Source organism: Pogoniulus pusillus, chromosome 13 (assembly GCF_015220805.1).
Source record: "Pogoniulus pusillus isolate bPogPus1 chromosome 13, bPogPus1.pri, whole genome shotgun sequence".
NCBI lineage: Eukaryota > Metazoa > Chordata > Aves > Piciformes > Lybiidae > Pogoniulus > Pogoniulus pusillus.
The window spans coordinates 19,384,887-19,408,997 of NC_087276.1; the positions used below are offsets into that span (position 1 = coordinate 19,384,887).

The window sequence follows — 24,111 nt, forward strand, 5'->3', positions numbered from 1 at the left end:
AGGGGATGGGATCCACTAACTTGGACCACAGAGTAAACAGGTTCCTGGCTGCTGCCAGCACTGCACCTCCCTCCTCTCTCTGCTGCCAGGGCAGAAGCTACTTTAAGCAGCAGGTCTTTGTCAGTGGCGACAGGGACACCCCAGCAGTGGGTGGTAAAGGACACCGCATGCTCTGGTGCCTGGCGGGAGTCATTTATTCAATCATCTCAGCGCCAGCTCTGACCCAGCAGCTCTGGCTGCCCCAATGCTGGCACTGGACCCACTGGGTTTATCATTAACTGGGTGGCACGTGGCAGGGCCAGGGGCCCTAAGGGCCATGGTGGGGTCACAGCCCAGTGAAGGGCTCGGAATCCAGCCCTGCGCAGCCTGGCTCAGGGGGCAGCTCCCGCCCGGTACCTGGCAGCTCCAGCCCCGGCTCCACCGTCCAGTTGGCCAGGAGGTCACTGAAGTCAGGGGTGCTGGTGTGGAGGAGGCCAGTGGGGCTGGGGCCTGGCTCTCTCCAGAAGGAGGGTGGCAGCTTCCTCCGGTGCATGGGGGTGATGTGGCCATATTTCCTCTCCAGACGCTGTGTCTTGCTGCCGGCTACCCGGGGTGGCAGGCACCGGTGCACACCGTACTCGAAGAGCTCAGCCAGCGGCCCCAGCCGGTGCACGGCTGTGGGGCTGCCTTGCAGTGCCACAGGCTCAGGCTGGGCCTCAGCCTGTTGAGATGAGACATGGTCCTCGGGCACACCAGGGCTGCCAGTAGCCTCCTCCTGTCCCCGCCGCCCAAAGTAGCGCTGAATGTCACAGCTGATGAGCTCTGAAAACTTGAGGAGCTGTAGGGTGGTTTCAGCAGTGCTGGGGATGGCCAGCTCTGGCCTCATGCTCTCCTCCACTGCCTCTTCTTCATCTTCCTCCTCTTCCTCCTCATCTTCCTCCGAGAGGTCGGGAAAGTCTGGCTCAGGGCGTGTGGGCAGCAGCAGGCCATGTGGGAAAGGTGAGGGCAGCCGCAGCTCAGCCAGGGGCCGGATGATGCCCGCGGCCATGTCAACATGCAGGGGCACCCCAGGACCTGGACTCACCCTGTGGGCAGGGACAGCAAGGTGAGGGTGGCACAAAGCCCAGAACCCTCCCTGATCCATTGGCCAGCAGTGGCACTTGGCCCTGAGATGGCAGGGGGGACCATGTTTTGCCACACTATGGCCAGGGTAAGGCAGCAGGGAATGTGCCCCACAAGCTATAGGACATGGGGCAGTGGGGATACCCCCACCAAGCTGTGAGATACAGGGCAGTGAAGATATTCCCTGTGAGTTATGGGACAGTGGGAGAGCAGCAATGTCCCCACTGAGTCATGGGACATAGGCAGTAGGGATGTCATCCCTGCTGAAGCCATCAGACCTGATGCAGTGGGGACATCCTAACTGAGCCCTGGGACATCAGGCAACAGAGATATCCCTAACAAGGCATCAGATATGGGGCAGCAGGAATGTCCCCACCAAGACGTAGAATGCAGGACAGCAGGGATGTACCAACCAAACCAAGGGACCTGAAGCAGTGGGGATGTCCATCTGAATCCATGGGATGAGGGACAATGGGAACATGCCCAGGTCATGGCATGTGGTGCTGCAGTGATGTCCTCACTGGTTCATGGGACACAGGGCAGCAGCAATATCCCCACAGTCATGGTATGAAGGCCAGTGGGGACATCTCCCTGAGCCATGGGGCAGCAGGATGCTCCCCTTGACCCTGTGTATGGAGGTTAATGGAGCTCAGCACTCTGCTATCCTGGTCTGAGCTGTCTCTGCCACCCTGGGCTCAGCACCCTGTTGCCCAGTGCTGAGCCTCTGGGATGCTGATCCCCATGCCCTGGTCACACAGTGGCTCTGCAGGTTTCTTTGCGGTGGACTGAACCTGGCCCACCTGTCTATGCCATCCTGGTGGGCTCTGGCCACTGCTGGGTCTTACTGAGCTGGATGAGGTCCCTCTGTAGTTAGTGCTACCTCTGCCCTAGGGTCCTCCACCCCTGTCTCAATGCTGACTGAACATCACTGGCCACAAGTCTGAGACTGCCATCACCACAGTCTTGGGGGTGGTCTTGGGGCAGGGGACTAAACCTGGGGGAACAGGTCCTGCTCCTGCCACACCATGCATGGTGCCAGGCCCTGCACCCAGCCTGAGACAAGCATCGTTGCCACCTGCAGAGTCACCATGAGTCCTTTGTGCCGTCCCCACCACTGCCTCTGTGCTGCCCTTAGAGCAAGTTGGGGGGGGGGCCGTGTTCAGCCTTCCAAGGCACTGCAGACGCCCAGGCTGTGGGGAGAGGGGAACGGGGCCACCCTAATGACAGAGCCAACCCCACTGCCACCCTTGGCTGGAGAAACACCCAGCTACAGGAGGGCATCCCCCGGTCCCGTGGCTCGGCACTCACCTTGGCGCTGCCGCCCGGCCATGCATAGGCTCCCGCGCCGCTCCCCCTGCCCGTCCCTCCACCTGGGCCTGAAGTATTTATAGCGGAGCAGCGAGCTGCCGGCTGGCAAATATTTGGTGGCTGTATTGTAATAGTAGCCTCGGTAAACAGAGCCGCGGTTTGCTTTAGCACCCAGCAACGGGAGAGCGGCGCGGGGAGGGCCGGGGGACGGAAGGCAGGGCTCACCTTAATGGTTCACTAGCCAGGGGATTCTGGAGTGTTGTTCCTGTAAATTCACCGATTAAACCGGCAGCCCCAGCTGCCAAACTGCCCGCACACTTGTGCCGAGGGCTCTTATCTCCCCGCTGATTGGAGGCGAAATCAAGCTTTGTCAAATAGGCGTAAAATTAAATTTCATGCTATTTTGACTCCTGGAGTAGGGATCTTCTGCAGAACACGCTGCGGACCGAGCCGTGCCTCTGCAAACAGGCGCCGCCACTGCAGCGGGCAGAGCCTCCCCCCGGGGTCCTTCCAGGTGCTGCACAGCCACCGTGTGTCCAGACCACTAACTCCAACATTATGCCCTCCAAGGTGGGTGCAGGGCTCCCTGACCAGCTCCAGGATGGGGTTTGGGACTTTCAAGGTGGTAGCATGTGGCCCAGATGGCACAGCCAGTGCAAGAGGCACTTCACTGTGCTGTGCTCCCCGGGGGGTGGTGGGGCTGGATGCCCAGGGCTGGTGGATGCAGAGATAGGGACATGCCGTGTGGAGGGCTGCTGGGTGAGCCCCACAGTGGGGACATCCTTCAAGACAGCAGCAGTGTCACTGTGAACAAGGTACTGAGGAGCCCCGTGTCACCACTATGGACGGCCCGTGGCTGTGCCAGCACATGAGGGACTGAGAACAGTGACGGTAGCAAGTGGCTTGGCAGTGGGACAGGCCAGCAGAGCTATCTGGGGCAGCGCAGAGCATGGCCGTGAGACACAGATGGCTAGGAACTGGATCTAGCTGGGGGATGTGGGATGCCTGGGGACAGAGGGAAGCCAGGGGACACAGGACAGCCTGTCTGTGACAGCTGGAGGGCACAGGATGGCAGTGGCCCTACACAGTGCCTGGATCCCATTACCACCCGTGCTGGGGACACTCAGGGGGTGGGAGACTGGCCATCAGGCTTGAGGACAGCCAGAGCCCTGTTCCAGAGCTGCCCTGTGCCCCTGCTCTTGGGGTGTCCACAACTGGTCTGCTCCCCTGAGGGGTCCCCTTGCCGCCCTGCCCTAAGCTCTCTGCCCCCCATGGTGAGCACCCCAGTGCTGACATGGGGTCCTTAGACACTTGCATTGTGCAGTACTAGTGAGGAGAGTGCCAGCTGGGGCACAGCTGTCACCCTCTTCCTCTGTTGGGGGTCAGAGCAGGGTGTTGGCTCTGCCATGCTCCCCCTCCCCTCTCCAAACACTCACACTGGCAATGTCAGAGTGGGAGCAGCAGCCAACCTGCCTGGGCACTGCTGGGCAAACACGGTGGGTGGGAGCTGATAAGCCATGGGCACCCTTCGATCTGCTCCCTGACGTCACCCGCTGTCGCCTGCCTGCCCAGCACAGCTTGGCACAGCACAGCTTGGCATGGCTCAGTATCTCCCTAGCATGACTTGGCATGGCTTGGAACAGCTTTACATGGTTTGGCACTGCTTGGCATGGCCTACCATGGGCTGGCACAGCTTAATATGGCCTAGCATGACTTGGCACAGCTTAGCATAGCATGACTTAGCATTACCTGGTAAGGCTTAGCATGGCTTGACACGATTTAGCACGGCCTAGCATGACCTGGTGCGGCTTAGTACGGCCTGGTATGACTTGGAACAGCTCAGCATGGGCTGCCATGCCTCGGTACAGCTCAGCAGCTGAGGTAGCCTGGCTACTGGGCCCACGTTTGGACAGCCCAGGGAACAGGTGCCAGGGTACCCAGGGCCAGCACCGTTGCTGGGGACCAGGCTCATGACTAGGAAAGTCAAGCCGTGGGCGCCCCAAGCGCATTTCCCGCCCTGACGCCGCCTCAGCCGCCACTAACTCGGCGTCTCCCCGAGCCCGGGCCGCCGGCGCCGGCGCCGCAGACGCCCACCCACAGCCGGGCCCCTCGGCGCCGGGGCGGAGCAGCGCCCGGGCCACGCCCACCCCGGCTCCGCCCAGCTCCTCCCCGCCGGAACTACCGGTCCCGGCATGCCGTGCGGGGGCGGGAGGGGCTACTTCCGCCCGGCCCCTGCTGCGCGTCGCCGCTGCCGCCCAGGCCGGAGCCTTCCTTGTGGCTGCCGCCGCCGCCCAGGCCTAAGCGTAAGCCCAGGCCAGAGCCACTCGCACGCCGCGCCCCGTGGCCCGGCTGCGCGCTCGCCATGTCGGCCCAGGCGCAGATGAGAGCCCTGCTGGACCAGCTTATGGGCACGGCTAGGGACGGTGAGTAGGGGCGGGCGGGGCCTGCAGGAAAAGCCGCGGCCTGGCGGCCGCCTCACTACGCGAGCCCGGGCTGACCGCTGCCTCCGCTCCGGACCTGCGGCGCGATCGGCCTCCTCCCGTGCCGGGGAACGCGGCAGGCCTGAGCTGGAGGCCCAGCCCGCCCCGCAGCGGCCTTGCCCCCGCCCTTGCCGAGCGAGCGGTGCGGGGCGGCCACCTGGGCGGGCCGGTGCAGCAGGCCCGGGCCTTGCCGCGTTAAGAGCGGCCTAGCGAGTTCGGCACAGGGAGCACGGTTAGGGGTAGGGCTGCCCCGCGGAGCAGCCCGCCTCACCCCTGGCCCTAGAAAGCGGCCGGCGCAGCTCGGCCTCCGGGAGGAGCCCGCTGCTCCGTGCCCGGCTGCCGCAGAGAGGCTGTAGGGACCGCTCCGTGCCCAGGCCGCGCCGTACGCGCGGAGGCTGGTAGGTAGGTGTGCCCGCGGGAGTTGGCCGTGGTAGTTGTCCAAGAAAAGAACTCTGACAGCCTGTGCAAAATACATTCCCGCTGCCGTTTATTATCTCCCTTCTGCGACTTGCCGAGTCCTTAAATTCTCGTTGGCACGTTAGCAGGGCTGTGCAGGGCCTTTGCACTTTGTTTCGTAAGTGAATAAGTGCTTTTCGTTCTTTGTGTATTGAGTTGCTATTGAATTGCTTCCCATATTTTTATTTCATACAAACTGAACAATTGTGGCCCCTCTATTTTATTTATAAAGGTTCAGTGTATCTTTGCCTGCCTACATCAATCTGCAAGGGAGTTGCAGAAAAGCCTCATGTTCATCGAGCCGTGAGTCACAACCAATTTTTAAAGCTGTTATAACAACAAAAAAAAAGTGTTTGCTTTTTTTTTCACCAGTAACTTTAAAAGTGTAGTTTAGAAGGAAAAAAAAAGAACATAAAAAGAAAAAAAAAATACCAACAACCAAAAACCAACTAAAAAAAACCCAAATCATTTTCATTAGACACAACATTATTCCTGGATGCTTGCAAATCCTAAATTTATAATCATAATTTAGTATTACACAGACCTGTGTAGTATACACAGATGAGCTTTAAAATTGTCACATATCATTGCCACTTTGCCTTTACTTTTATGTATCATTCCCCTGACTTCCTTACTGCAGGTGTGGGCAAGAAAGCTTTTCCTTTAAAACTTTTCAACAGTGGGCATAATATTCTACAGCTGAGGTCTTGAAGAATGCAGATGGGTATAGTATATGTTGGAGCTCGCAGTGTGTATTGACTAACTTTGTTTCTTTTTGGGTTTTTTGGTTTTTTTGGCTTTTCTGATACTGTCTCGTTTAAGTGGCTCCTGAGTGTAAAATGTTTTCCAAGGGTGGGATGTGGGTGGGAAGGACTCTTCTTGTGCCAGGCCAAGAGGCGAGGTTCGGCTTTGCACGGCCTTGCAAAGCTCCCTGCAGATGTGTTTTCAAACTAAATGGGTGCTAAGCTGTTAATTCTCAGATAAACAAAGAGCAATTGCCTATAAAAATCGTCCAGCACAGCCTTGTTCTGTTATTCGTGGCCTTCCAGTAGCATGGGTTTTGATATCTCCTGCCCCTTCCTTACAGTAAATAGAGGGAAAGGAAAAAGGAAAGGTTTTGGCTGCAAGCCAGCCTGTCTGTCTCCTGTGTTCTCTTCTGGCTGTGCTGTCTCTTTATATGGATGACAGGCCTTGGACGTTACTTGGCTCACCAACACTGTTTAGCGTGGTGTACTGGATGATTAAATGCTCAAATAATGTTTGTTGTCAATTCAAAGTGTTCCAGAATATCCTGTTACCCTCTAAGCCTTTTTCTTTTTTTGAGTAATTTTGGGGAGCAGGAACACCAAGTATTTTAATTTGCATATTGAGGTGAAATGCTGATGCCACCATCTCTCTGCTCTTATCGTTCTTCTAATGGCTCTTTATTTAAAACCACAAATGAATTTCAGGAGATGAAACCAGGCAAAGGGTGAAGTTCACAGACGATCGCGTTTGCAAGAGCCACCTCCTGGATTGCTGTCCTCATGATATCCTGGCTGGAACAGTGAGTATATAGTCTACAATAGGGGATTCTTGTGAGGCAGTCGTTGGGACAGCTCTTCAGGGCTCAGCTGTGCATCCTGGGTGACTTGCAGGAGAGATCAGGCTTTCTGTGTCTGGGGAGCAGTCACAATTCTAATACCAGCTTTTGTGACCTGTGCTTGAAAATACTGAAGTCAGGAGCCCTTAGAATTTGCCTGAAATGTGCTTTTTATCTCTCGCAATCCCACATAAAGTTTTGATAGTTTTGATATTGTTTCTCTTTTTGCAGTTTGAAGTGGTTAGGGCCTGAATCTTGTCCTTCAGAGGTCTCAAGACAGCTGTAGTGGGCACGCTGGTTCATTGCTGCATCTTTAGGGTAGCCAGCTTCCTTATCAGCTGCTACAGTTCTTAAACCTTGCAGCTTTTCAGTCTCTCTTCTTCAACTATGAGATGGTTCTCTAATGGAGTGGTACTTCTTTCATGGTAACTGATGTTGGTAATGGCAGGTTACAGCTCAGGCTAACTTTGTCTGAACGATGTGTCACTGCCTGAGTGGGCTCTTTCCTGCTGCCTTCTGGGGACAGAGATGGCCAATTCTCAGAGGTTTGATTCACATGACCAAAAGGTGATGTGGGCTTTTGACAGTGAGATCTTGTGAAGTGTTCAGCTCAGGCACCCAGATGAAAGCTGCAGGTCAGCTTTCAAAGGAAAACAGGACAGCTCTTCTGTGATGGTTGTGTGATTTAACTGCAGGACGGATGTCTGAAATCCATCTGTACCCTTGCTGTTTGACACTAAATGCTGTGATGCTTCACATTGTCCATCCACTTAACATGATTGTTAGAAGATACTGCCATTATTTAGAGCCCTTCCTGGTGGTATTTCAGGAGCTGGCTTTGACACAGGATTACCATAACAGGCAGGGCTGACACTCCTGTTTGGGTCACTGTGATAGAAGGGCTCTATGGCCACACTTGAGTTTTAGCAAAAGCTTGCTTTAATTCTGAGTGCACAGAATTAAGTCTGTGAATGGCTGCTCTTGTAGAGTAAAATTAAAATTGGAAGAGTTGAATACCTCCATAACTACTTGGTTTTCATTAATTTGAAGCTCAAGTATGTTTTTCAGACATTGTTCCATCAGCCTTCATCTCATTTCCCTTTCAGAGTTTTAAAGCTGCTTAAATCACCTTCCACCCACCTCCATCCCTCATGTGAATTGTTTTGGTTAGGATATGTTTTTTGGCACGAGATTCTAACCAGCATTTTTTTGGGCCCAAATGGTGTTGTGAAGATGCAGCCTGCCTTCTACCTCTGCTGGCATGTTCCCAGAAAGAAGGTAGATGGTGAAGTGAGGGGATTGACCTAAGTGATGTGGAGCTAGTGCTGAAGCACTGAGGTCCAGGGTGTCGAGTCAGATGGGCTGTGAGTGTCCTAGGACAGAGAAGCACAGTGAGAAATCAGTTTCTCTTTCTTCTGATGTAATTGTCTGCAGTGAGTTTTCTTTTCCTTGTTGCTGTGGAAGTTGTGCTCAGAAATCTCACGTGGGAGCAAGAAAGAAAACAGCTTCTACACAAGCGATCTTGTAGATCACTCAGTCTTGTGGTAGCCTTTAAGTGGCTGTGGAGCTTTCTACACTGCCATCAGTGGGCTTTTAGGGGTAAGAGAAGTGTTTGTGGTTTTGAAAGGACATGTGATGTCCAGAATGTGGACAGCATTTCAACTGTCAGCAGTAGCCATAAGCATGGGACTGAACTGGAATGTGCAGGTTTTCCTCGTGTTCTTTGTCAGGTGCACAGGCATCTCACTGTGCTCCAAGGGAAAAGCTCTGTGTGCGAATCAGCCTCAGCTGGATAGGGTAACAGCCATTTCTGCATGTGTATTACTGCAGAAATCAGGACCTTGGCTCTTTTTAGGATCTTCCAGATGCTCCCAGCCTTCTGGCATATTGTGCTCCTGAAGGCATTGTTCCTGCTGCATTCTTCATATGTGCAGATATTCCATAGTGGGAGGCTGATTGAGGACAAGCAGGAGGTTGGATCCCTTGGCTAGCTGTGCTTAGTGAGATGTGATGGAGTCCCATTTGCTGACCTTCAAGTGCAGAGTTAGAGAAGGATGTCAGGCTGTGAGGAAAGCTCTGGAATACTCCTGGGAATTGCAGGAGACTTGTTGATGTTTGCTCCCTTGAGGCACGCTGGTATTCCTGGTCATGAGAACTATAACTTTAATGTGCCTTGTTCTTGTGATTCTTGTTTTTTGGCCCCAGAAACTCGTCTGAACCTGTCACTAAACAAGATCCAATGGTTCTGTTTTTGGTCTCCACAGGAAAGGGGGAGAATTCAGGGAGAACAGAAACTAGTTCAGCATGCCCATGTGCTGTTAGAGGAGTCTGTCAGGTAGATCATTAGTGGCCTGCACTGAAGTAGCTCTGCAGCTAATGGTGAGTGTACTTCTGTCAGTGGAAGCACTGCAGCACCTTCACAGGTGGCTTCAGATGGTGGCAACCCTCCCACATTTTAGCTCCACTAATAAGCAGACAGATGAGTCTGAAAGCTGCACAGGTGGGAATCAGGGGATTTATTGTGTCCCTCACTGGGAGTTGGGAGTGAGCTGAAGTCTGCAGGCTGCAGAATTATTTCATGAGGATCTGTGGTGTTCTTTTGGGCAAAAGTCTGCAGCTCTGATTACAGATAAAGAGCCTTCCTCATGGAAATGGACTCTGCTGAAGTAGCATTTTAGTTGAGATAATTAGAGAAACCTCAGGATGTGGATTGCTCAGCAAATGTGAGCAGAACTAATTATCAGTGGCATCTAAATATATGAATTCTTTGATGTAGCAAGACTTAAGTCTTTACTCAAGCTCTGCCAGTTCGTGTATTACAAACCAGCCATGGGTGCAGGCTGGAGCAAGTGACAGTCATCTGGAAGGGGTATTTTCTGGGCTTCCCTGGGACAAGAGGATTCTTGAGTCAGAAGGGCTGCACATCTTGCCCAAAGTGAGCACTACCTGGGGAAGTCTACACACACTTGGATTACCTTCAGGGCCGAGGAGGAAGATGTGAGGTTTGCATGCTGATGAAACTCTGCTGCCCTCTTGCCACAGGAAGCAGTTGAGGGTTTTGTTTTTTTTTCCAACCAGAAACAGGAACACTGAAATATGATGTTGAGTCTTCATTGCCTTTCTGCTCTGTGGAGACCCTACCTGCTGTGTTGGGGCCAGCTCTGGAGTCCTCAGTACAGGACAGACAGGGACCTGTTGGAGCAGGGCCAGAGGGAGGCCACAGCAATGATGAGAGGGCTAAAAGCCCTCTGTTGTGAGGCCAGGCTGAGAGAGTTTGGGTTGTTGAGCCTGAAGAAGAGAAGGCTCCATGAGACCTTTTGATGGTCTTTCAGTACTGAAAAGGGCTGATCAGAAAGCTGGGGACAGACTTTTGAGCAGGGCCTTTTGTGAGAGGACATGGGGTGATGGTTTGAACTAAAAGGAGGAGTCTTAAACTAGACAGAGGGAAGATTTTTTTTACCATGGGGGTGGTGAGAGCCTGTCCCAGGCTGCCCAGAGAGGTGGGAGATGCCCCATCCCTGAAACCATTGCAGGTCAGGTTGTTTGTGGCTCTGAGCAACCTGCTCTAGTTGCAGATGTCCCTGCTGCCTGCAAGAGCATTGGACTAGGTGACCTTTGAAGGTTCCTTCCAACCTAAAGTCTGTGATTCTGAGGCCGTGGCTTAGTTTGCAAGAAGAGCTCAGTTAAGAATACTTCTGATCCATGCCAGTCACATCTAATGTGGCTGTTTTCTTCTATTGGAAAGATATCTCAGTGGAATACCCATAAGAATAAATGGAAAATTGTTTCTGTGGTAGAACAAGAGTAGCTTGATGGCATTCTTTGAGAGTCTTGCCTGGAGATGGACTTGATAAAGCTCTGGGAGTAGCAAATGCTTTTTTGTAGGCATTAAATGCCTGCCATTAGAGAACTCAGCCGGACTGTTCCTCGATACAGTATCTGTTTCTGTAGCCTTCTTGTGCCTATGGCCTCCTGTTTCTGATAAATCTGATCAAAATGAGGAAGATTAAATAGTGACAAGTCAGCTGGAGTTGTTTTCTTTGTTTAAATCAGGAAAGCTAAGGACACAGGTAACTGTTGAACCCCGGGGCATTATTTGGAGGAGCTTACTTTAGTGGCTTTGGTTCAGTCTCAGCACTTCTGTTGTTGTCTGAGTACATTGCTTCACTTAAGTGTCTTCAGCCACCTCCAACTCTAGTTTGTGATGTTCCACAAGGATTCTGTGTTGATCTCTTGATGCTCATTAACTGTATTTAGCTTCTTCCTGCAATTCATTGGGCAGCTGTTGTGCTGTGTTCAGGTTTGGGCTCCTTTGGGCTCATGGTGACTGGGAGAGAAGAGGATGACTTGCTGGGGTGTTCCTTTACTGGATGATGTGTACCCTGCCACTCATACTGTGGCTCACACTTAGGCTTTTATTTTTGGCTTGCAAGATGTCATATTCTTTCCTTATTTTAAGAACAATAGAAATATGCTCTTCTGTATTGGTAGTAGAGATGCAGTGTCCATGTTTTCAGATCATAATTAACTTCATGTGGCTGTTAAATACTAGGTTGAAGAAAAATACTGTCTTGAGGAAAAATAAGTTCTAAATAGCATGGAGTGCAATGGCAGCAAAGGGCACCACGCAAGGCAGAGCTTTCTGGGCAGGGAGGTGCTCTCAAGAAGCCACTTATTAGATGGGCTTCAGTATAGGAATGAGCGTGGGGCAGGTTCTGTAATTCCAGGCTGCAGCTGGATGTGGGAAGTGGATAGCTGTAGCATTATGAGTCTATTCTTGCTGAGTCTGGGGTTGTTCTTTGCCACTGGCCATAGCCCCTCTTCCTTAAGTTCACTTGTTCTTGCCAGGAAGTGTTCTGTGTTCCATGGTTTGCTCTTTCTGTGCCTTACTGTGGCTCATCCTGACATAGAAGTGTTTTTCCAGGCAAGCTTTAACCAGGGTGCAGAGCCGAGTGTTCTGCTGTGCTGGAGCTCTACAATAGAAGGCCTTTCAATTTAGTTACCATTGAGGGACTTGCTGCTGCAGTGCCCTGTGCCTTACTGACTCCTCCCAGCCATTTCAAGGGCTGTGCTGTAACCTAGAGCAGGATTATTACTGGATTCAAAGCATTTGAGGTGTTCTGATGTTGTTCCAGGAACACCTCAAAGAGTGGTTCTGGCGAGTACATTGTTTCCCTGGCTAGTTCAGTACCTTACAGGTTAAAGGGAAGCTTCTCTTCCTCAAGAGGCTGTGTTTTGGTGTGATACAGTTGGTAGGAGCTAAGTGTCTGCTGGATTTTGCCATAACAGGGGGTCTTGCATTGATGTTCTCTTTTCTGTTCTCCAGCGAATGGACCTGGGCGAGTGCACCAAGATCCACGACTTGGCCCTGCGAGCAGATTATGAGATTGCAAGTAAAGAACGGGACCTGTTTTTTGAGCTGGATGTGAGTATGGACTCCCAGTTACTGCTGTGGAAACTGCCTCTTGAAGTTACTTGGCTGAACAATAGAACTCAGTGGGCATTTCAGCTAGCTGTGTTATTTGATGTATTACCTGACAAGAACATGCAGCCCATTCCTGACTGCTAGCTTCATGGCTGACTTGAAATTACAAAAGTAATTATGGCTCTTGTAACCCCATTAGTCCAGCTTGTTGGGAGGCTCCTCTGGCATTCCTTGCATCCCACACCTCTGCTCTGTGTCAGGTCATTGTAACCTGGTGGCCTGTCCCAGAAAGAGATCTGACGTTAAAAGCCTTCTGCTCTGTTTCACTTTTCTCAGATTAAGCTTTCTATAATGAAACAAATCAAGTGGAAGAACAGTTCTGTGTTCACTTTTCATGTTATTCTGGTGCTTTTGTCTTTCTGCCTGTTGCTCATGCATTGAAATTTCCACTGCAAAGCAGTGAGCATCCTTTTGTGTGTCAAAGAACTGTGTCAGGTTCCAGTCAAGTAGCAGATTTAAGGCTGGGAGCAAATTTTACTCTTCACGCAAAGTCTCTTATTTTTCCTTGAGGCATCTGGTTTTGAGGCTGTTTGTGTGTTAGGGGTTGCACCAATGAACTATTTGCTGTCAAAATGGGGAGCACTTTTATTCATAATTCTCTGTCTGCACATGCAGGCAATGGATCACCTGGAATCCTTCATCGCAGAATGTGACAGGAGAACAGAACTGGCCAAGAAGCGCCTGGCTGAGACACAGGAGGAGATCAGTGCAGAAGTGTCTGCAAAGGTACTATTCTGGCTCTGCAAGTCTAAGCAAGAGCACTGTTGCTCTCTTGTCTGACACCACTGGTACTTGGAAGTCAAGACCCCCAACGTCTTTGTGGATTCCAGCCATGCTCCTCAAATGCTGCTCTGGTCCTTCTTGGGACAAGCATAGTGGTTTAAGTTAAGTTGCTTTAGTATGGCATGGAAGCATACTGCTTTCCCCTATTCCATGGTAACATGACGTAGAATAGGAAATCCATCTCGTGGTAGGTGTCTTCTCGCTTCCTAGATGCTCATGGAGTTTCCTCTTTGGAAACTAGCTTCACTGGGACAACACAAAGCATTTCTGAAGCTGTTTTTGTGGATTCTCTCATGTTCTGTGAGCCAGAAATGATCTACTGTTAGGTACCAAACTGGTGATGTCCTTTCCATGTTCAGTTTCTCTCTGTTTTATCTGTGACTACCTTGTACTTAGATTAATAGAAGTGTTGTTGTTGAAAAGCATTTTAAGATGACAGAGTCCAACCATTCTCTTGACCACAGCTGATGCTAATCCATGTGCCTCAACACCACATCTCTGCCTATTTTGAACACTCCAGGGATAAGGATTTAACCACCTCCTTGGGCACCCTGTTCCGGTCTTCGAGAAGCCTTTTAGTGGAGAAGTTTCCTCTAATATCCAACCTAAACTTCCCCTGGGGCAACTTGAGGCTTTTTCCTATCACTTGTTACTAGAGAGAGGAAGTACTTGGTCCTCCAGTCCTTTTTGTTGGAACTTTGACTTTTGGAAATTTATGGTCATCTTCAACAACTGCTTTTATTGCACAATATTTTTAGAGAAAAGGGAACACTCAACCTGCAGCTTTAGCAGGTTTTTTTTCTCTTATTAAAAATGTACTGTTTTCTTCAGGCAGAGAAAGTACATGAACTGAATGAAGACATTGGAAAACTCCTAGCTAAAGCTGAACAGCTGGGAGCTGAAGGAAATGTTGATGAGTCTCAGAAGATCCTGATGGAAGTGGAGAAAGTCCGAGCAAAAAAGAAAGAGGCAGAGGTATGGTGTTGTTTTTCTTTTAAGTTGTAATAGGCTGAACTGGGCTTAGGCTGTAGCAAACGGCTGGGGAATTCCTGCCTCATTTCTGATATTCCCACATCTCTCTCTTCAGTTCCAGCCATGTGCCAGCAAGCATCTGGCAGTGTAGTGTCATAGGTTAAGAAAGGATTTTTAGAAATCTTTGTTGTGAAGAGGGCTGACTGGGGCAGGGGCAATTTGTCCTGGGAAGTGTTTGGTCACTAGCTACTTACAGGGCTCTAGACCGTCAGTTGGGTCAGCTGTGCTCACAGTATTTTGTATGGCACCTTCGTTACACTGAGGGTTTTGATTCTTGAGAGCAGCATAGCAATTCTTTGCAGAGTTTTCTCTGGAAGGTTGTGACTGTGTAAGAGTTCCCTGACATTTGTGTGGGTTTTTTGCCTCCCTTTAGGAAGAATACAGGAATTCAATGCCTGCCTCCAGTTTCCAACAGCAGAAGCTGCGTGTGTGTGAAGTCTGCTCAGCATATCTGGGTCTCCATGACAACGACCGGCGCCTTGCTGACCACTTTGGAGGCAAATTACACTTGGGTTTCATTCAGATTCGTGAGAAACTGGATCAGCTGAGGGTAATCAATCCTATTTAAACCTTCTCTTGTAGTTCTGAAGGTGTTCAGCTTTTTGGTTTTTTTTATGTTAAATTGGTACAGGATTCTTTGCAGAACCCTGAAATTTCTGATTGCAGAATGTGTGAAACTTCAAAGGGAGGTCTGCATGGCCTCAGGTACTCTACTCTCTAAATTCTGGGTAACGGAGTACCTTAGAATGGGCCAAACCAGACCCCTGCTGTGATTTCTTCCTCAGAACATTGGTACACTCACCTGTATTTTTCTCATTGATATGGCTGAAATTTTTCTCCCTGGGGCTTTTTTTAACTTTGAGACCTCTCAATGAAATGCTTGTACTGATGTTTCACAGTGCTGTCAGTGGAGATTTTCAGTAGCTGAGACCATTGGAATTATTCTGGAAGGGTTTGTGATGGAGTTGTGGGTACTGGTCTTGCTTGCAAACAGAAACTTTTAGCATGCTGGAGGAGGAGTTGTGATTCCTGTGTCTTGTTCATTACACAGCATATGAGTACAGTGCCTTGGTGGGTCATTGTCATGACACCGGAGCTCTGTTCTTTGTGTACACACATGGTGATGCAATCCTTACCTCAAAGCTTATGGACCTGTCTCCTGGAGCATCGGCATGCAGAGCAGGGAGGGGATGTACTGTTGTGTGTTGGTGCTTGTGAGGAAAAAGAGAACCTTGATGGAAGCCTTGACTAGCAGAACGCAGTGTAACAGTTCTTTGTCCTGCTGCCTTTGTCCTGCTCCCTGAATAGTCCCTCTGCAGCTCTCTCTGACCTGGAACTCTCTGGCTGAAATGAAATGCAAACTCTTTTCTAGAAAACAGTGGCAGAAAAGCAAGAGAAGAGAAACCAGGATCGTTTGAGACGGAGGGAAGAGAGAGAACGAGAGGAGAGAATGGGCAGACGGTAAGTGGGAGCTGGTAACTGGTTTGTGAAGTGAGTTTTGAAATAGTCTGATCCTTGTGTCTGAGCACTGCAGGAAAGCAGCATCTGCTGGTGGACATGCTGCAAGTGTTGGATGAGTGCCTTGGCATTCAGTTCAAGATGAAAACAAGCATACAGCTCCCCACCTTAGAGTGACTGCACAGGTAGTGGTTCAACCTCCCTTGTGTAGCTGTAGTCTCTTCAGGCTTACATTGCTCTAGTCCCTGTCTTTGGGAATCTGCATTTGCTTAAAATGCCCTCATCTAGTCCATCTGAGTGGGAAAGCTCCAGATGAGTGAGGGATGGGTCTGCTCAGAAGACACTAGTCTTGCCAGAGTTCCCTGCACAGCTGTTCTTCCTCCTAGTCTTAGGAGATGGCAGCAGAGTGGAGCCGGTGTCTGGAAGCCAGGTGCCAGGCTGCCTGTCTTGCTCTGGAACATTCCTACAACAAGCACTTTGGGCACAGGTTTGGAAAACACTTCCTAGGGGATCTGAGAAATGTCAAAGAGTGGCTTCTTGTGATGATCGTGGCCATGTGAGTCACCTGCTTCTATCCCGGAACACTGGGAGTGGCTGGAACATTGGCATTCCCAGGATGAGCTCTTTGTCGTTTTGCCTGCTGAACTGGAAAAACAATTTCTGCTTTCCTTGAACAGGGATTTTGTGTGTCAAGAGCTCAGCTAAATAGCCTGGTGCAGAGAAGGTGATTATTTGCAGTTGTGAGACAAGGGAAGTGGTCAAGCAGGAATGCTGTTCTGATGATCACAATATCTCCCCAGTTGCCTCACTTGGGGACCTGTTTTAATGGCCATGCTGCTGTTAGGTCCACGGTTGGACTCAGTCTTGGAGGTCTTCTCCAACCGAAACATTTCTGTGATTCAAACTCTCACAGGTTTAATAATTTGTCAGCCAAGCTGTGATTTCCACCCAGGCCTGAATGAACTGCATTGTCAGCCCTAGTGGTAAACAGATGAATCCTGTGTATGTTTGCTGGAGGCTGCTGGTTACCTGGTGATCCCTTATGGCAAATTCTGTGGTGACATACTTGGAAGTGCAGACCTTGATATTTGCTCTCAGGATGCACCAGGATTTTCTTTGTATTAGGCTGGACAAAATGCAGGTTATGAAACTCAGCACATAGCCTTTGTGATGCAGGGCCAAAAAAAAGAGGGAAAGCTTCTCTGGACATCAGTTGTCTACTGTCTCCTGCTGTAGGCTGATGGCAGGCCAGTAAGGAAAGAGTTGTTTCATTGGGTGCTTCCTGAGGTCTGGAGGGGTAGTTAGCAAGAGACTGCTGTGCATAGCGCTGTTCAGCTTGTTGTTTGGAAGGGTAGCCAGGCTTTTCTGGGGATGTGGAAGGGCTGTGTGCACTGATGATTGTGACTAAAGTGATCAGAGGAAGTGAACATTAAGAACTTGGAGTAATTACAGCAACCACCAGAAGAACTGAGCTGGCTGCCAGGCATCTTGGGGAAGTGCTGCTGCTCTTTCAGGTCCTGTTCCATGAAAAGGAGGTGTGTGGTTACTGCTTCCATCTCCTGGTTGATTCTTTGGTGGTCCTGTGTGTTGCTTCAGCTCATGGTTCATTAGCCTGACTCCAGGTTCAGCTCCACCTTGTTTCCAGCCCTCCTACCTGAACACTGAGTTTAAATTCCTGTTGTGGTTGAGCAATCCTATTTCACAATGAAATAACATTGATTCTTCTAATCCTGACTTATTCAGGTTTGGTTTTAAATAACATTACTGAAAGAGATGATTCCCTATTGCCATTTAAAGTTCTGTCTGCATGTAGATTTTGGCCACATCTGTTCCAGTGCTGGAGCAGCTTCTTGGCTGTCTAAATGGAATGCCTTGAGAGTCTTTGTGCAGAGAGGGAGTGGGTGCAGTCAAAGTGAGTATCCAAGTCACTACAGCCACTTTTCAAAGCCAAAAGAGATGTTCTGACAGTGTGTGATGTTGTGGTGTAAGCTGGCCCTGAAACGTGGCACTAGAGAAAGAGGGAGAAGGAGTATCTTAAACGTGGAGTGGTATTTGAAGTAGTGCTGAGTAATGGAGCTTCAGAAGTTGAAAGCCTTGTGACGTTATGTGCAGCCTGCCAAATGCTAATGCTCGCAGTGCTCAGCTGAGAGTGAGCTCTGGAGCTGTGGAAATGCGAGATAATAGTGAGGCCTGGATAATTCTGCTAGATGGCTTTCAAAGCCTATGGTGAAGAATTTTCATTGTATCTCTCTGTAACTTCTCAGTCCTCACTCTGTTTTCCCTAGCTCATCCCTTCCAAACAGGGAAGCAAATCGCTGGTGCAAATTTCCTTGTAATACTGATTAAATAAGTGAGAGTGAGGGCAAGAGGAAATGGCCTCAGATTCATACAATTCATAAATTGCAGCAGGGCAGGTTTAGGTTGGACATTAGAAGAAACTTCTTCAAGGAAAGGGTTCTCAAAGACTGGAACAGGCTGCCCAGGGAGGTGATTGAATTCCCAGGGATTGAATCCCTGGAGGTGTTCAAAAGAGACAGAGATGTGCTGAGGGCCATGGTTTAGCACCAGCCTCGGCATAGTTAGAGAGTGGTTGGACTCCATGATCTTAAAAGGCTTTTCCAACCAAAGTGATTCTGTGAGAAAATGCTCTTTTCTCTTTATTCAAAGCGTTTTAATGTGGAGTTACTTCAAAAACCAAAATCTGAAGCCTTGTCCTGTGTCTGTCTGACTAGTCGATGTTAGCCTGCAGAGAGTAAGGAGCAGGTGATGTGCTCACAGCAAACTTCAACATCAGAAAGATTTGTTGTGGTGTTTTATTAAGAGAGACTGAATTGCCTTGTGGACCTTTTCTGTTCTGACAGAAACTCTGCACATAGGAATTGGAACTTCTACAAAGCTTTTCAGGTTTTGATGAATTCCTATGCCCACTGTCCCCTAAGCTGGAGATAATTAAATATATTTGTGTTTTTTCTGTATCCACATTTTACTTGGGGTATTATTGTCCTCCTGCAAAGAGCTGCCAAGATGGTGGGTTGTACTGTTGTAAACTTTGCTTATGCCTTCTCTTGCTTGACTTTTCTAGGTCTGGATCAAGAAACAGAGATCGTCGACGGTGAGTGTGTATTTCTCCTAGAGTTCTCTGAAGTGCCTACTTGTGTTTCTGTCTAGTTACTAAAGCTTTTCTTGGGTCTCACAAATGGAGTTCACACAGTGCCCCAGTCTTTGTTTTGCTTTCTGAAAGACAGGAGAGTAACCACTTGGGCACCTCGGTGGTGTTTCATGTCACCTGTGGGACTGTAAAGCAAATGGTGGCTTGCCTGGTGAGGGCAGGGGGGCTGTGTGCTCCAGAGTGTGAGTCCAAGAACGTGCTCAGTGCCTTTTTCAATAAATATGGAATAGAATCTGAAATGTGTCTGTTACCTAACACTTCAGATGTAAACATGGAGAGATTCAAGTTTAAACTTCCCCCTCACCTCTGTGAAGAGCTTGTTTTTAAGGTGGTCATAGGGATCCTCCTCTCTACTGACATGCTGCACTCACAAGGGAGATTCTTTTGGCATTCTGCTGTATGAGTGCTGGCACTTCCACGTGCCACTTCCTGTGGCCTCTCTTCTGCCTCCAGAAGCCTGGTTCTGTGTGAGGCACAGCTGGCGAGTGCTGCTCTAGACGTAGGCAACTGCTTAATGTGGGGGCATCCAGTAAAGGGAGCTTACCCTGTGGCACTTTCCTGGTAGGTTTGAAATGGAAAGATCCCTTTCCTGTCTCAATAATGGATTTATGTGAGAACCTTAAAGACTCTGTGCTTTTGTTGTCCTTTCACTAAAATGAAAGCTTTCCATTTGTGCAAATAATGCAACTTTTTTGGAAACTAACAAAATCAGAATCTCCAACAGGGAGGCAAGAACTAAGGCAAGTACCCAGTATGAGAACCTTCAGTTCTTAGAGACTCAAGTGGAGTTTCCTTCTGACCTTTGTGAATAGTTTCTTTCATGCCTTACAAATGTTGAGAGGAGGCAGGTGCCCACCCTGTGAGTGATCTGCCCTCTGTGTGGCAGACATGTGGCTGGGGGGTGACTGCGGGTGCTCTGGGTACGTGTTCCTTGGGAATGGCTGAGAGAGGTTCAGTTCCCAGGTCTGATGTGCTGCTGGGCTGAGTCTGAGACAATGGATGTCCTCCTCAGGTCGCGCTCTCGGGACAGGAGGCGAAGGCGCTCGAGGTCAGCTTCCCGTGAACGGCGGAAGTCTCGCTCCCGGTCCCGAGACCGACACAGACGCCACCGGAGCCGTTCCCGCAGCCACAGCAGAGGTCACCGACGGGGGTCCAGAGACAGGAGTTCAAAACACAAGTAGGTGTTTCTGACATGAGTGCTTTGGAAAGGGCATCCCAGTGAGTGTCCCCAGTCCCTCAGAGTGAGCAGGAGTGCGACTGGTTCTCAGTCAGGAGTTGCAATTTCCCATGCTGCAATTCATGGAGCAGTAGGACAGTAACTCTGCATCAGATCTAGGAAACAGAACTGCCTCTCAGATTTGAAGTGCTGAGCCTTGAAGAATTGCTGGCTTTCTTGTATTAGAGCAGCACAAAGGCCTCCTTTAGCTAACTGAGCCTCCCTGGGCCTGTAAAAGCCAACTTACAGACATCCCGTTTCTGTGGTTACCTTCTGCTTCACAGCTGCTTTCTCTATGCTACCATGGGGAAGGATATGTATGATTTGGCATCCCTAGGGGAAGTCTACCTTTAGGAGACTCTTCAAGAGAGAGAATTCCTTAGGAATCTGCCCTGAAAGGAGGGGAAGAGGCAGCTAGAATGTGTGTGCTGTTCTCCTGCCACTGTGGAGAAGCACCGTAGTCCGAAGAAGGGCTTCAGGGCTCTTCTGAAACTCAGCAAAACACCTGTTGTGTTGGAGGAAGGCTGAAGCAAGCATTAAGAGTATTAGAAAAACTGAGAGGAGTTGTCATACCTCTTCACAGCCCTTATAAGGCCTGGAGCAAGTCTCTCACCAGGTGCTTGCTGACATTAGATCTTGCTTTTTTTAAGGGCTCCATATTAACAAGGGAGTACTTTCACACTGTGTGACCTGATCAGACACCACCACTCAAGTACAATCCTAAAACAATCCTATTGTTGTATGTCTGTGTCACTTTAGCTAAGGTTTTAAGGATTGATGATGAAGGGGAGGGAAATAACAGCCTGAAAAAATAAGTTTTAATATTTGGGGGGGGTGTAAATACTGTTGATTCTCCAATGGCTGAGATACTAAAGTCCTTTTTTAAATCTGTCTTGAACATGAAAATTAAAGAAAAGAAGTTTGGACAATTAGGAAGTGAGGAAGACCCTGTATTAACTATTACTAAAGAGCAGGTAAGGGATGACTTCAAAAACCTTGAACATCTTCAAATCAGCCCATTGAGGTGGTAGGGGCATTGCTTAGGTGTCATACTCCACAGAATGACTGAGGCTGGGAAGAGCCCAGAGTCAGGTTAAGAAAACAAAACGAAGAGAATGAACAGAAAAACTCTGTTCCCTGAACGTGTAGTTCTGGTGTCGCCTCAAGAGTTAAAGAAACCTGCATTCCCGTTCTGCAGGTCTGAGGTCTCACTTGTGGGAGGAAACAGCACAGGATTCTGGAGGTCTCAGGGAAGGAGGACTGCAGGCAGCAGGTGGTACTGTGGGAACAGAAGAGTTAATATCAGATGGACTTAAATTGTCCTCTGGTTAAATGACACAGTTAAATGGCAATGAAATGCTTTGTGTGCTGCAGAGGGCTGTGAGGTTTTAATGTGTCAGTTGTGCAGCATTTCCAAGCCTTAAAATAAGCATGAATGAGAGCTGGAACCTCTGAGATAACCTGCCACGTCCTCCTCTTTTAATGGAGAAGCTACGGGCTGAGTCCTGAAGTAAAATGCCCTGAATGAGTGTCTGCCTAGCCCTGAAGGCATGCAGGTACTAGAGCCTGTGCAGGACAAGCACCCTCTAAAGGTTGCTAGTCAATAAGCTGGTGTGAACCACAGGAGACAGCTGTTTTTGTCTGCCCCAGTATGAAGCCCTCAACTGTGTGGGCTGATTGAAGCACTGCTGGAAATCTGTCACTGGCTTTTGGGCAGGCTGCAAAAAAAGGTTTGCTTGTGTTGTGGGCTGGGAATATAAATTCCCATCATCTTGGCTTTGGACTCAGGATGCTGCCAAGGAGCACACTTGTCAGGACACAGTGAAAATCCCAGGGCTGAGAAAGCATTTGAGTCCAGGGAAGGCAGCTGGTGCTGAAAGCAGCTAGCTTAGAGAACAGGGCAAAATGGCTCTGGAAGAAACAGCTGAGTGACAAAAAATAAATGTAGGCACATTAATATGGCCTAGTGAGCCAGTAAGGGGCTCAGGAAAGAGCTCAGAGAGTCTATGTGGGAACAGCTTGGAAGAATCACTCTGTGAAGGGAGTAACAAAGGCTGTGGGCTGTGCCTAGCACTCCCAAGCTAGTATTTTCCTAGGTAAAGCTTAGAGAGGCCTCAGAGTTGCTGTTTTGGGGGATGCCACTCCCAGCATCACAGTACCTAGGCACATGTCTGTAACAAACCTGTGCTATGCCACAGCCTCGTTAGGGATAGATGATGTAATTTTGTGCATATTTGAAAGTTCTTTTAGTTGTGAAGCTTATAGCATCAGTTTGCTTTGTGCTTCAGATCTTCTAGAGATCGATCTTCAAGAGAAAAGTCACGAGACAGAGAGAGGAAAGAGAAGAGCTCTTCTGAGAGGCGCCACGAGAGCACAAATGGCAAATCTCGTTCCAAGAGATCAGAAGAGAGAGAAGCTGGCGAGATCTGAACTCAAACCGATCTGTGTTGCACTGTAAATAGTCTGACAAACATTCTACACGAAGCCTAAATTCCCCATTTATATTTACTGAATACAACTCATCTTTTGTAGTTTGGAATTTTTATTGTTTGGCAGATAGCTGTGAGTTTGTAGAGACACAGAGTTACGTACTGTCTAACGGGGAGGGGGGTGGGGGGGGTTGTGTCAGTAGGAAATAAAGACATCCGGATGGATTGTTTCCAGAGCAGGCCAGCGGCTGGCGCGTTGTGTTTGTCCTGGCCCAGCATGCTCAGAGCTGCCCTCAGGCTTGTAATGCTTCAGCCCTTTACAAAAGATCTACCTGACCCTCTGTGAGCAACGCCAGTAGTGCTGGTTCTCAGTTAATTTCTCCTTCTGTTTATATATGTTAAAAGAAATTCAGAAGTGGTTTTGGTTGGGTTTTTTTGATTTGTTTTTCTCTTCCTTTTTAGCGCTTAGCCACCTCATTTTATGTCTCCAGCATTAGGGGGGTGCCTCACTGTCCCGCTTCAGACAGACAAAAATTGGCTGTGATTTTGAAAGCTCTTGTGAGGATGGCCGGATCGGCTGGAGCACATTCCTAAGGCAGGCTTAAGCCTTGTTTTAGTACTTTTAGAGATCAAAGACCACAAGGTAGTGGAAAATCAGGACTCATTTGTTCTGTAGAGGAGTTACAGTGACAGCTAGTCTGTCTGTTGACTGTGCACTCCAAGGTCAGAGCTTCCTCTGTGAAGCTTTCTGACTTGGAGGAAAAAAGCCCCAAAAAACAACAAAACCCGTGTGGATGTTTTTCCAGGCCAGTCAGGCAGAACATGGCTAAGGTGGCTCAGGATGGAATGAAATGCAGGGGCAGGGCGAGGAAAAGAGTTACAGTTTTGGTGTGGTACTGAGGCACCTGCTGTGTCCTAAGGTGTGTGGCAGGAATTTGCATATTGTAACTAGCTTCTTTGTAACTAGGTTTATTTCAGACCGGGGAGGAAGGCTGCTGTGCTGGGCCAGCCGCAGGCGAGACCCCAGGGATCGGTATTGTGAGAATTGTGTGAGTAAAACACTTGCCACCTTCCGAGCTGGGCGCAGGCCTGGCTGGCCGCTGCTTCTCGGCTCGGTGAGGCAGCCATTTTTAATTACAGACAGCTCGCTCCTGCCGTTTCCACGCCGTGGAAGCAGGACCAGGCCTGCCAGTGCCGTGTCCCCGGTGCGGAGTGGGGCCCGCAGGTGTTTCTCCCCTTCCAGGCTCCCATAAGCTGCTTCATGATTTTTTTGTTGCAGTGCGGCCATCCCGGCACTCCCTCGGTGTTAGTCCTTAGTGCATGCCACCCCTTTCCCTGTCCGTTTTCACGGCTTATTCCGCGGGTTCACGTCTTGTTTTTGTAACCTCCGTGTCGGGTGTGCGGCCCGCGGGGGCGGCGGGGCGGGCCCGGGGGGCGGCGGGCGCGCTCTCGGGCTGCCTGTACGTGACTGTGCTGTTCTCTCGCGGTCCGATCGCATTAAAGATCTGTGTTTGTGGCTCCCCACTACTGCCTGGCCTCCTTCTTGAGGGTGCTCCGCCCGCGCCGCCGCGGCGGCCGCCTCCACCGGGAGCCTCCCAACCGCATGGCGCAG

General features: G+C 49.8%; 2 protein-coding genes across 4 annotated transcripts; one reads left to right on the forward strand and one right to left on the reverse strand.

Annotated features, from left to right (window-relative positions):
• Nucleotides 1-176: 176 nt before the first annotated feature.
• Nucleotides 177-2,482, reverse strand: PERCC1 (proline and glutamate rich with coiled coil 1). The gene is made up of 2 exons (XM_064153281.1): nt 2,410-2,482; nt 177-1,064 (listed from the first exon to the last, which is right to left on the reverse strand). Exons 1-2 carry the CDS (start codon nt 2,433-2,435, stop codon nt 326-328), a joined length of 765 nt encoding a protein of 254 aa, XP_064009351.1. The 5' UTR covers nt 2,436-2,482; the 3' UTR covers nt 177-325.
• Nucleotides 2,483-4,611: 2,129 nt separating this feature from the next.
• On the forward strand, nt 4,612-24,023 carry LUC7L (LUC7 like). 3 transcript variants are annotated; one of them, XM_064153283.1, is made up of 11 exons: nt 4,612-4,832; nt 6,797-6,891; nt 12,254-12,352; nt 13,028-13,138; nt 14,027-14,170; nt 14,601-14,777; nt 15,600-15,688; nt 18,768-18,797; nt 19,867-20,031; nt 20,983-21,044; nt 22,359-22,446. In XM_064153283.1, exons 1-10 carry the CDS (start codon nt 4,772-4,774, stop codon nt 21,008-21,010), a joined length of 999 nt encoding a protein of 332 aa, XP_064009353.1. In that variant the 5' UTR covers nt 4,612-4,771; the 3' UTR covers nt 21,011-21,044; nt 22,359-22,446. The 3 variants fall into 3 exon arrangements, with proteins under 3 accessions (XP_064009353.1, XP_064009352.1, XP_064009354.1); XM_064153282.1 differs by lacking the exon at nt 20,983-21,044 and having other exon boundaries at nt 4,614-4,832; nt 22,359-24,023; XM_064153284.1 differs by lacking the exons at nt 4,612-4,832; nt 20,983-21,044 and adding an exon at nt 5,612-5,648 and having other exon boundaries at nt 22,359-24,023.
• The last annotated feature ends 88 nt before the right edge of the window (nt 24,024-24,111 follow it).